Source organism: Nicotiana tomentosiformis, chromosome 12, assembly GCF_000390325.3.
Source record: "Nicotiana tomentosiformis chromosome 12, ASM39032v3, whole genome shotgun sequence".
In the NCBI taxonomy this organism is placed as follows: Eukaryota; Viridiplantae; Streptophyta; class Magnoliopsida; order Solanales; family Solanaceae; genus Nicotiana; species Nicotiana tomentosiformis.
In genome coordinates, this window is record NC_090823.1 from 116,589,208 (window position 1) to 116,601,557 (window position 12,350).

The window sequence follows — 12,350 nt, forward strand, 5'->3', positions numbered from 1 at the left end:
AATATTTTGAGTAAACGAACCGGAATTTGACAGTTCCAATAGGTTCGTATGATGATTTTGGACTTGGGCGTGTGTTCGGATCGGATTTTGGGTGACCCGGGAGCGTTTCGACGCTTAAAGTTTGGTTTGGTATTATCGAGGTCTATTTGGGATTCTGAGCCTGGGGATAGCTCCGTATGGTGATTTAAGGCTTGCACAAAAAATTTGGTGTCATTTCCATTAGTTTAAGTATGATTCGGCGCGTTCGGAGTAAGTTGGAAGAATTTGAAATTCATAAGTTGAATCTATTTGGTTTTGGGTTGTGATCTTTAGTTTCGATGTTGTTTTCCGTATTCTGAGAGTGCAATAGATTCTGTTTTATGTTTACGAACTTGTTGGTATGTATGGTCGAGGCCTCGGGGCCCCCGTATAGGATTCAGAGGGTCGACGGGGCTTGTTAGCTCTTTGGAGAGGATTTGCTGGTGCTTGTCATTTGGTGCGTTCGCACTTATGGTGGAATGGACGCAGAAGCGGCACCGCAGATGCGTAGCCTTGCTTGTAGAAGTGGAAAGAGGAGGGGTCAGTTACCGTATATCAGACCCAGCCATATCTCAGGCGGGAGGGGGAGCACATACCCCTACTGCTCAGGCTCTAAGGCATGCAGTTACCGTATATCAGACCCCGGGCGCACTACCTGTGGGTGGATCTCGGCTAGCTACAGCAGCTATACCTGAGCCCAGACCAGCTGCGGCCGACGATCTGCAGAAGCTATTGGATAGATGGACTAGGCTACATCTTCCTGTCTTTGGGGTGAATGGCATGAGGACCCCAGGACTTTATTGATCGGTGCAGGTATAGACCGCACAACATGAGGATATTGGAGTCCCACGGGGTGGACTTTACCACCTTTTAGTTGGAGGGCAGGGCCCGTATATAGTGGCAGTCCTATTTTCTTGGCAGACCAGTAGATTCTCCTCCCATGACTTGGGAATGGTTCACCTGTATTTTTCTGGATAGGTATATTCCGCCATCTCAAGGGGAAGAGTTGCGGTTTCAGTTCGAGCAGCTCCAGCAGGGTCAGATGTCAGTGACCGACTATGAGGCGAGGTTATCTGAGTTGTCTCGCCATGCACTTATGATACTTCCTACCGACACAAAGAAGGTGCAGAGGTTTGTTGCAGGTTTGGACTCTGGTATTCAGATCACTATGGCTTGAGAGTTTTAGATGGGGACTTCTTATGAGCTAGTTGTAGAGATAGCTTGGAGGATCGAGGGTATACGTCAGTGTAGCCGGGAGCAGGCTACGAGGGAAAAGCAGTTTCGGTATTCTGGAGAGTTCAGAGGTGCCCCAGCTGGGGTCAAAGGTTAGTTTGTGAGTGGTCGGTCTAGCAGGCCCACAAATCCAGATTGCCACCTCCTCAGGATGCTCTGGTGCGACCTTATTTCAGCACCATACTAGAGAGTTCCTACCGTCCACCAGCTATTCAGGGTTCCTCCAGTGGGTATTCAGGCCATTAGGGTCAGACTTCAGGTGAGTAGTCCACCGTACCAAGAGGTTGTTTCGAGTGCGGGAATCTCAATCATATGTGGAGGCTCTGCCCAGGCTTCAGGGCAAGGCAGTGCAGCAGGGTCAGCAGCCTATGATTCCAGCACCAGCTGTCGCACCAGTCGTCCAGCCGCCCGAAGGCGGAGGGCATGTGGGTAGGGGCCATCCTAGAGGTAGAGGCCAGTCAGGTAGAGGCCAGTCTGGTGGCACTCCAGCTAGGTTTTATGCATTTTCGGCCAAACTAGTTGCAGTGGCCCCAGATGTCGTGATCACATGTATTATTTCTGTCTACGGTAGGGATGCTTCAGTATTATTTGACCTAGGGTCTACATATTCATATGTTTCATCTTTGTTTTCTCATTTCCTGGGAGTTCCTCGTGAGTCCTTGGGTACTCATATTTATGTGTCTATACCAGTGGGCGATTCTGTAGTTGTGGATCGGATCTATCGGTCCTATATTGTTATTTTTTGTGGTTATGAGACCCGGACGGATCTTCTGTTGCTCGATATGACCGACTTTGAGGTCATTCTGGGCATGGATTGGTTGCCTCCATATCACGCAATCCTTGATTGCCATGCCAAGACTGTTACCTTGGTAATGCCAGAGCTGCCTAGATTAGAGTGGAAGGGTTCGTCTGTCAATACATCCAGTCAGGTTATCTCTTTTCTGATGGCTCGACACATGGTCGAGAAGGTTTGTTTGTCTTATCTAGCTTATGTTCGGGATACTACTACAGTGACTCCGGCGATTGATTCAGCGCCCGTAGTTAGGGAGTTCTCCGATGAGTTCCCTTCTGATCTCCCAAGCATACCACCAGATCATGATATTAATTTCTATATTGATTTGGCTCCAGGTACCCAACCTATCTCAATTCCACCGTACCGTATGGCTCCTAAAGAGTTGAAGGAGTTGAAGGAACAGCTTGAGGAGTTGCTATCAAAGGGGTTCGTCATACCGAGTGTGTCATCTTGGGGCGCACTAATGTTATTTGTGAAGAAGAAAGATGGGACTGTGCAGATGTGCATTGATTACCACCAGTTGAACAAAGTTACCATTAAGAACAATTAACTGTTGCTGTGTATTGGTGATTTGTTTGACCAGTTACAGGGTGCTAGGGTGTTCTCTAAGATCGATTTGAGATCAGGTTACCATCAGCTGAAGTTTCGGGATTCCGATGCTCCAAAGATGGCTTTCCGGATTAGATATGGCCATTATGAGTTTCTAGTGATGTCCTTCAGTTTGACTAATGCCCCGGCGGCGTTTATGGACTTGATGAACCGGATGTTCAGGCCATATATTGATTCGTTTGTCATTGTCTTCATTGATGACATTTTGATCTACTCGCGTAGCATGGAGAAGCACGAGCAACATTTAAGAGTGGTGCTTTAGACCTTGCGGGAACAGAAGCTATATACTAAGTTCTCCAAGTGTGATTTCTAGTTGGATTCTGTGGCATTCTTGGGGCATGTTGTATCAGGATAGGGTATTAAGGTAGACCCCAAGAAGAGCGAGGCAGTTCAGAGTTGGCCTTGTCCTACCATAGCGACTGAGATCAGGTTCTTCTTGGGGTTATCATGTTATTATCGTCGGTTCGTGGAGGGCTTCTCATCTATTTCGACACCTTTGACTAGATTGACCTAGAAGGGTGCTCTGTTCCGATGGTCCGATAATTACGAGGCGAGCTTTCAGAAGCTCAAGACCGCATTGACTTCAGCAACGGTGTTACTGCTACCTTCCGGTTCAGGATGTACATTGTGTACTGTGACGCTTCGCGCGTTGGTTTGGGTTGTGTATTGATGCAGGAGGGGCGGGTTATTGCATATGTTTCACGTCAGTTGAAGCCCCACGAGAAGAATTACCATGTACATAATTTGGAGTTGGCCGCGATTGTTCATGCACTTATGATCTGGAGGCATTATCTTTATGGGGTGTCTTGTGAGGTTTACACCAATCACCGCAGCTTGCAGCATTTGTTCAAGCAGATGGATCTCAATTTGAGGCAGCGCAGGTGGATCGAGTTTAATAAAAGATTATGATATTACCATCCTTTATCATCCGTACAAGGCTAATGTAGTTGTGGATGCCTTGAGCAGAACGACGGAGAGTATGGGTACTTTGGCATTCATTTCAGTGGAGGAGAGGCCACTAGCTTTAGACATTTAGTCCTTGGCTAACAGACTTGTGAGGTTGGATATTTCAGAGCCCAGCAGAGTTCTTGCATGTGTTGTCGCCCAGTCTTCACTATTCATGCAGATCAAGCCTCTCCAGTTTGATGATCTGAACCTGTTGGTTCTCAGAGATACGGTATTGTAGGGTGGTGCCAAGGAGGGTATTATCGGTGAGGATGGTGTGTTGCGACTTCAGGGTCGCCTATATGTTCCTAATGTTGATGGCTTGAGGGAGAAGATCCTAGAGGAGGCACATAATTCTCAGTATTCTATTCATCTAGGTGCTACGAAGATGTATCGCGACCTGAGGCAGCATTATTGTGGCAGCAGATGAAGAATGACATAGTTGAGTATGCAGCAAGGTGCCTAAATTGCCAGCAGGTTAAGTATGAGAATCAGAGGCCAGGTGTCCTACTTCAGCAGATGATTATACCTGAGTGGAAATGGGAGCGCATTACTATAGACTTCGTAGTTGGGTTGCCGCGGACCTTGCGGAAGTTTGATGCAGTTTGGGTCATTGTTCACAAGTTGAGCGAGTCGGCACACTTCATTCCGGTGGTGACCACATATTCTTCAGAGAGGTTGGCTTAGATTTACATTCAGGAGATTGTTCGGTTACATGGTGTGCCTGTTTCCATCATATCAGTTAGAGGCCCTCGGTTTACTTTGCATTATTGGAGGGCAGTACAGAGTAAGTTGGGGACCCGGGTGGAGCTCAACACAGCCTTTCATCCGCAGATCGATGGGCAGTCGGAGCAGATAGTTTAGATCTTGGAGGATATGCTCAGAGCATGTATGATTGAGTTCGGAGGGCAGTGGGACCGATTCTTGCCTTTGATCGAGTTTTCTTACAACAGCAGTTATCATCCCAGCATTGAGATAGCTCCATTTGAGGCTTTATATGGTCGGTGATGTCGTTCGCCCATCGGATAGTTTGAGCCCGAGAAGGCTAAGTTATATGGTACTAATTCAATGAAGGATACCTTGGAAAAGATAAAGTTGATTCATGAGCATTTTCACACAGTATAGTCTAGACAGTAGAGTTACGCGGATTAGAAGGCGCGTGATTTAACATTTATGGTAGGCGAGAAGGTCCTCTTGAAGGTCTCACCGATGAAAGGAATCATGAAACTCGGGAAGAAAGGAAAGTTGAGCCCAAGGTTTATAGGTCCATTTGATGTGTTGGGGTGAGTTGGAGAGGTTGTTTATGAGCTTGTTTTGCCGCCCAGTCTATCGGAAGTTCATCTGGTTTTTCACGTGTCTATGCTCCGGAGGTATCATGCCGACAAGTCGCATATGTTAGACTTCAGCACGGTTCAGCTAGATGAGAGCATAGGTTATGAGGAGGAGCCAGTTGCCATTGTTGACAGACAGGTTCACCAGTTGAGGTTCAAGAATATTTCTATGGTAAAAGTTCAGTGGAGGGGCCAATCAGTCGAGGAGGCCACTTGGGAGGCTGAGGAGGACATGCGGAGCAGATATCCATACCTACTCAGCACTTCATGTTTGATTCTAGACCCGTTCGACGATGAACGTTTGTTTAAGAGGTGGAGAATGTTACTACCCGGCCGGTCATTTTTCTTTCTAGATCCCCGATCCCATAAATAAGACTCCTTGTATGTGCTTTTACTGTTTTATGACTTGGAGGGATGGTTAGTTAGGGATTTGGAAGGGTTCGTGTTAAAATCGGAACACTTGGTTCCTTAAGGTTAGCTAAAAAGGGCCAAGTTTGACTTTGGTCAATATTGTGAGTAAACGAACCGGAATTTGACAGTTCCAATAGGTTCGTATGATGATTTTGGACTTGGGCATGTGTTCGGATCGGGTTTTGGGTGACCCGGGAGCGTTTCGACGCTTAAAGTTTGGTTTGGTATTATCGAGGTATATTTGGGATTCTGAGCCTGGAGATAGCTCCGTATGGTGATTTAAGGTTTGCACAAAAAATTTGGTGTCATTTCCATTAGTTTAAGTATGATTCGGCGCGTTCGGAGTAAGTTGGAAGAATTTGAAATTCATAAGTTGAATCTATTTGGTTTTGGGTTGTGATCTTTAGTTTCGATGTTGTTTTCCGTATTCTGAGAGTGCAATAGATTCTGTTTTATGTTTACGAACTTGTTGGTATGTATGGTCGAGGCCTCGGGGCCCCCGTACAGGATTCGGAGGGTCGACGGGGCTTGTTAGCTCTTTGGAGAGGATTTGCTGGTGCTTGTCATTTGGTGCGTTCGCACTTATGGTGGAATGGACGCAGAAGCGGCACCGCAGATGCGTAGCCTTGCTTGCAGAAGTGGAAAGAGGAGGGGTCAGTGAGCTCCACAGAAGCGAGTTAGCGAACTCGCTTCTGTAGTGGAGGGGTCCGTAGATGCGGAGGGAGGCAGCTTGGCCATGGTCGCAGATGCGCGAGGCGAGCCGTAGAAGTGGGATCGCACATGCGGGACTTGGCTGCAGATGAGATGGGCCAATGGTCGAGCGTGTTCCACAGAAGCGGAGAGTTGACCATAGAAGTGGCCCCGCAGAAGCGGAGGTCCTCCCGCAGGTGCGGAAAAACCGTTGGGTAGAACAGTACATTTAAGTCGGGAGTTAAACCATTTTTGAGACATTTCTTTCATTCATTGGGCGATTTTGGAGAGTGGTTTTTACCTAGCACTTTGAGGTAAGTGATTTCTATACAATATGAGTTTAAAACATAGATTATGGATAGATTTTAACATGTAATATTATGAAAAATCATGGGTTTAGATGAATAACCCTATGTTTAATAAAAATGAGATTTACCCACGAAAATGGTTATGGGATTTAGTAAAAATTATATATTTTAGTTCGTGAGGTTATGGGTAACAACTTTCTTCGAAAATTTCCAAAATCCGGGAACGTTGGCCCGGGGATAAATTTTAAGAATCTTCCAATTTGGGTTGGGTAATTACTTTAATAGTTAAATAATGAACTTTGGAACATGTATTGATTAATTTATACAACATTTGACTAGTTTCGAATTTTTCGCCACCGAGTTAAGGCTTTAGAGAGAATTTGAGACCGGAAAGCGAGCTTTGAGACAAGGTAAGTTTCTTGCCTAACCTTGTAAGAGGAAATTTACCCCATGGGTGATTTAGATTGCTATTTCCTTCTAATTGTGGGGGGCACGTACGCACGAGGTGATGAGAGTCCGTGCGTAGCTACTATATATGCTTATGTCTAGGTAGTTTAGGATCCAAAACATGAATTACTTGTAATGTTTGCCCCCTACTTGTTAATTAAAATGCATAAATTATATTAGAACTTGTTAGAGGAATTATAAAAGACCAAATTTCACTTGCTTGAATTTTGAGCGAATCACTTGACCGTTAATAGAAATTGTGCTTTTTTGCATATTAGTCTTGTAATAACTTCTAAATCGGATGTTCATAAAGTATCATCTCTTCTTGTGGAGAGGGACGAATGCCTCGGCAGTTGATAGATGCATCTATGGTTCTTGCCGCACTACCCTCGACAGTGTACACGTTATGCTGGATCGGGCCGTACATCCTCGGCATAATCGTGCATGATAATACTTGGATTTTAATTATTTATTTGATATCATTTCATGGCTTGAGAGGTTAAGATATTATCAGACAGAAAGCTATTTGAGATTTAGCATGTGTAAAGGAATTATTTATTTCTTGTTTGTTATTGAACTGCTGCAATTATATACATAACCCATGCTTATTTAGAGCTTCTTTATTTTTATTATTGGCCCAGAGTAAGTGCCAATGTCGGCCCCTCGTTACTACTTCTTTGAGGTTAGACTTGATACTTACTGGGTACATGTTGATTATGTACTCACGCTATACTTCTGCCATGACCGTGCATGATCTGAGGCAGGTGTATCTGGCGATCATACCGGTGCACATCCCCGTTACCCGGAGGCCTAGTGGTGAGCTGCTTCTTGAGCCGTTCTGCAGCATCCAGAGTCTCTCCTTTGTTTTCATTTCTGTCTATTTTCATTTCAGACAGTAGCTAGAGTTTTGTATAATCTATTAGTGCTTATACACTTGTGACACCAGGTCTTGGCACACACTAGCAGACTTTGTGATTTTGGATTATTACTATGGTTATGATTACACTCAATTACTTTCGTTTTATTTATATAAATCTATTATTTCTTAATCTTTTTATTAAGAAAAATTTAATTACTTGAAAATTTATTAAAAAGAGTAATAACGTGATTAGTTCATTGTTGGCTTGCCTAGCAGTGGCGCTGGGCGCCATCACGGCCTATAAGAGAAGTGGGTTGTGACAACCTCCATCGGGACTTTGTCATAGGCCTTTTCAAGATCGATGAACACCATGTGTAAGTCCTTTTTCCTCTCTCTATACTACTCCATCAATCGTCTCACAAGGTGAATAGGTTCTGTAGTTAAACGTCCCCACATAAATTCGAACTGGTTCTCATAGATAGATACATCTGTCCTCACTCTCCTCTCCACCACCCTCTCCCAAACTTTCGTAGTGTGACTCAATAGCTTGATACCCTTATAGTTGTTGTAATTCTGGATATCACATTTGTTTTTATACAACGGAATCATCAAACTCCACCGTCAATCTTTGGGCATCTTCTTCGTCCTGAAAGTTATGTTAAACAAGTTAGTAAGCTACTCCAAGCCAACCCTACCCACTTCTTTCCAAAATTCCAGCGATATCTCGTCAGGACCAATCGTCTTACCCCTGCTCATCTTTTGTATTGCCACATCAATCTCCTCACACTTAATACGCCTACAAAACCTAAAATCTCTTTGACTCTCTAAGTTCTCCAACTCACCTAGCACGATGTTCCTATCCCCTTCCTTGTTCGAGAGTCTAAAATGTACTCCTACCATCTATACCTGATGCACGCCTCTTCCACCAATACGTTACCATCTTCGTCTTTGATGCACCTCACTCGATCTAGGTCCTGAGCCTTCCTCTCCCTAATCTTTGCTAACTTGTACACCTTCTCATCCCCTCATTTACCCTAAAGATCATCATACAATCTTTCAAAAGCTACAGTCTTACCTGACGTGACCGCGAGCTTCGCCTCTCTCCTTGCCTTCTTATAACACTCCATACACGTCCTATGCTCTTCCTCGTCCATGCTCCCCACTAGCTTCAAATATGCCGCTTTCTTAGCTTCCACTTTTCCTTGGACCTTCCACTAGCTTCCTCACACATGCGGTCTCGTTTTTGTGAGATAAAACTCGCTTCTACGGAACTACCTGGCCAGCAGTCCATCGCACCTGTGGAAGTTCTTCCGCTCCTGCGCAATCGCAGGTACGACACATCCTAGCATATCTGCGCATCTTTCGCACATGTGGCAATGGCGTCGCTTCTGCGCACACGCAGGTGCGCTGCTCGAGTCCGCTTCTGCGACCTTACACCCTGGCTGCCTATGTTGCTTCAGCGAGCTTCTTCTCGCTTCTGCGAGGCCGCTTCTACAGCCAAGCCTTGCAGAAGCGATTACACCAGCAACCAGATTTTTCTGGTATTTTCTCATTTCAAAATCTGATCCGTTGATCATCCGGAATCCATCCGAGGCCCCTGGTACCTCAACCAAACCTACCAACAAGGCCCAAAACACAATACGAACTTAGTCGAGTCTTCCAATCACATCAAACAGCGCTAAAAACACTAATCACCCTCCAATTCAAACTTAATGAACTTTGAAACTTTAAACTTCTACCATCGATGAACCTATCAAATTACGTCCGATTGCCCTTAAATTTTGCACACAAGTCATAATTGACTTTATATACCTACTCCAACTTCCAGAATCGAAATCCGACCCCGATATCAAAAATTTCACTCCCGGTCATACTTCTCAAAATCATCCAAATTTTTAACTTTCGCCAATTGACGTCGAAATGACCTACGGACCTCCAAATCAACGTTCGGACACGCACCTAAGATCAAAATCACCATACGGACCTATTCTCATGCTCGGAATCCCAAACGGATATCGATAACATCAAAATCTATTTCAACCCAAACTTAGAAAATTATTAAACCTTCAAAATGCCAACTTTCCTTAATAAGCGCTGAAATACTCCCGGGCAATCCGACACTCGACCCAAACATACGTCCAAGTCCGAAATTATCATATGAACCTATTAGAACCTTCAAATCTAGATTCCGAGGTCATTTATAAAAATTCCAAACCTTAGTAAGTTTTCCAACATAAAGCTTCCCCAATTAGAATTTTTCTTTCCAAATCAACTCCAAACTTCCCGAAATTCGATTCCGACTATACGTACAAGTCATAATACCTGAAGTGAAACTACTCATTGCCTCAAACCATCGAACGATGTGCTAGGACTCAAAATGACTGATCGGGTCATTATATAAAGTTAAGCTAAAATTTGTTTTTTCTTAAATATCACAATTATTAGAGGTTACTTACAATCAGAATCGGTTTTCACCCATTTAGATCCATCATTAAAGGTTTTCTCTCGTTTTTTCTCTTCTTGCTCTTCCTTTTGTGGATGTTTGTCCTCTAAATATCTCTTTGTTGATGTCCGAGAGGCATTTTGAGGGCTTATTTTCTTGGAAAGCATTGTCCTCAAAAGCTGCAATTGTAAGATGCACGTTGTTACTAACATAAGATAAAGTTGTTAACAAAAAATTAGTGAGGATGCAGTTAGGAGGTATAGACTCAAAATTTTTGTCAAAAAATTTATTTATATTTGTGAAATATCACGACAATTTTAATAAATATTAAATTTTAAACCATAATTTTATGCAAAATAAGCATGTCTTGCATGAACAATTAGAGGATATCGATTGATCCTGACCCCATAAGCGGGATCAAACATATTGTTGTAAGAAGCAAAACCACATATTTCTTCTAGAGAAATAACTCACGGTATGAGTCTAGCTTATTGATACATTCTAGAAAACTCTAAATAGATATTGATCTAATTCCAACATGAAAACAATTTATTTATTTTTTAAAGAATAATTGAATCCATAATTTGGTTTAGCGGCAAGAACATAAATATTGAACTCATTAAGTTAAAATCTTAGATCCGGCTATATATGATAAGAACATAAGGGAAGTAGCAAAAATCTTAACAAGGATAGGATATTAAAAGTAATAGAAATATATTCATACCTTTTGCATTCTTGATTCGTGAATTGTATCTCGTAAACTAGGAACTGGACCAAACTTACCACTTGCACAAACGAACATTTTCTTGAGAAGAAAAGAAATGGATTTCTTCCCAATTGATTTCTTTTTGTTCTGCTTATTGCAAACATCTTTGCATCTTCCTATAATCACTCTTATAGTTCTGTCAAGTTCTTCCTCGTCATAATCAAAATTGTCTGAATTAGTACTGCTAAATCTGCTGGAACTAATCCTACGATCAACTTCCAAACTTGAAGGATAATTAAGAAATCTGTCCAATGGAAGAATATAAAGGTGTTTAACGGGCAGGGTTGACCCGTTTTCGGACCGATCCAGACCGGTATTAACCCGGACCGGTGGTAGGGGGCGGGTAGGGCTGGGTTTGCGGGGTTAGGGGGTTGGTCCGTTTTTGTTTTTCGGTTAACCAGACCGGTCAAAACCGGTATAGTAAAAATATTATTGAACCGGTTAACCGGACCGGTTCAACGGCTATTTTCTAAAAAAAAAATTAAAATTCATATGACCGTTAGCATCAGTCAGCTTCTAATTTGACCATTGCCCAACGAATATTTGCAAGAATAGCCTTTTTGGAGAAATATTTTTAAAAAATAACACTTTTAGTAATTACTAATTAAGACCAACTGAAACCCAGATATATATTATTGTATGAATAAGCTAAATAATTATTTACAATAATTATATAATTATTATGCAAATATAATTGATGATGTTGTTGTTAATATAGGTAATATTAATCCCACTATGCATTGTACTACTTCTACTGCATGTGCTACTATGGATAAAGATGAAGGCCTTAATGGTTATAATATTTGGGCTACATTTCCGTCCACTCAAACCAATAGCAGGAACATTGATGAACTTCAATTCTACTTGCAAAAGCATTCAGAGCCTCGCACGAAGGAATTTTCACCGTTGGGATGGTGGCATGAGAATGAAAATCAATTTCCTGTTCTTTCTGCTATGACTCGGGACGTGCTGAATGTGCCAATTTCAACTGTTGCATCAGAGAGTGCATTTAGTCAAGTATGACAACAACTAGGAGACACCCGTCACTCATTGGGAAGCAATGCTTTGAAAGTTTTAGTATGTTTCAGAGATTGGATTAGATCAGAATGAATAAATCAGGGACGTGAAGATGTTGATAAACCAGAAGACAAGGAACTCGAGGATATATTAACACATGGTCACCCATCTGAATTTAACACTCCAGAAGATGGCCAAAAAGTTCATATTGATTACGAAGAACTTACTAAGGTAATACAAAACCTTTGAAGTTCTAGATTTATATTTAATAATTAAACTTTAAATTTACTCTTTTTTTGTTAATTTAGTTGTTGTTAAATGTAAACTTTAATTTGCAAGTTTGAAATAAAAAAAGAACATGCAAATTATAGGTGCAATTCTTTTTCATCTTCATTATATTTTATTATCTTAAATTCTTAATGAAATATTCAAATATAAGAATTTTAAATCCTTTGCATTCTTTATTCAAACACTCTTTTT

General features: G+C 42.4%; 1 protein-coding gene across 1 annotated transcript; it reads right to left on the reverse strand.

Moving 5' to 3' along the window:
* Positions 1 to 10,092: 10,092 nt before the first annotated feature.
* On the reverse strand, positions 10,093 to 11,613 carry LOC117276574 (protein DEEPER ROOTING 1-like). Its single transcript, XM_070191208.1, has 3 exons — positions 11,609 to 11,613; positions 10,812 to 11,097; positions 10,093 to 10,266 (listed from the first exon to the last, which is right to left on the reverse strand). The coding sequence occupies exons 1-3, from the start codon at positions 11,611 to 11,613 to the stop codon at positions 10,093 to 10,095; spliced, it is 465 nt and encodes a 154-aa protein (XP_070047309.1).
* Between the last annotated feature and the right edge of the window lie 737 nt (positions 11,614 to 12,350).

Bases quoted from the DNA above. Each gene is read 5' to 3' on its own strand.
- LOC117276574 (XM_070191208.1), bottom strand. The intron at 10,267-10,811 runs GTATGAATATAT...TTACAATTGCAG, and splicing joins ACGAATCAAGAATGCAAAAG to CTTTTGAGGACAATGCTTTC.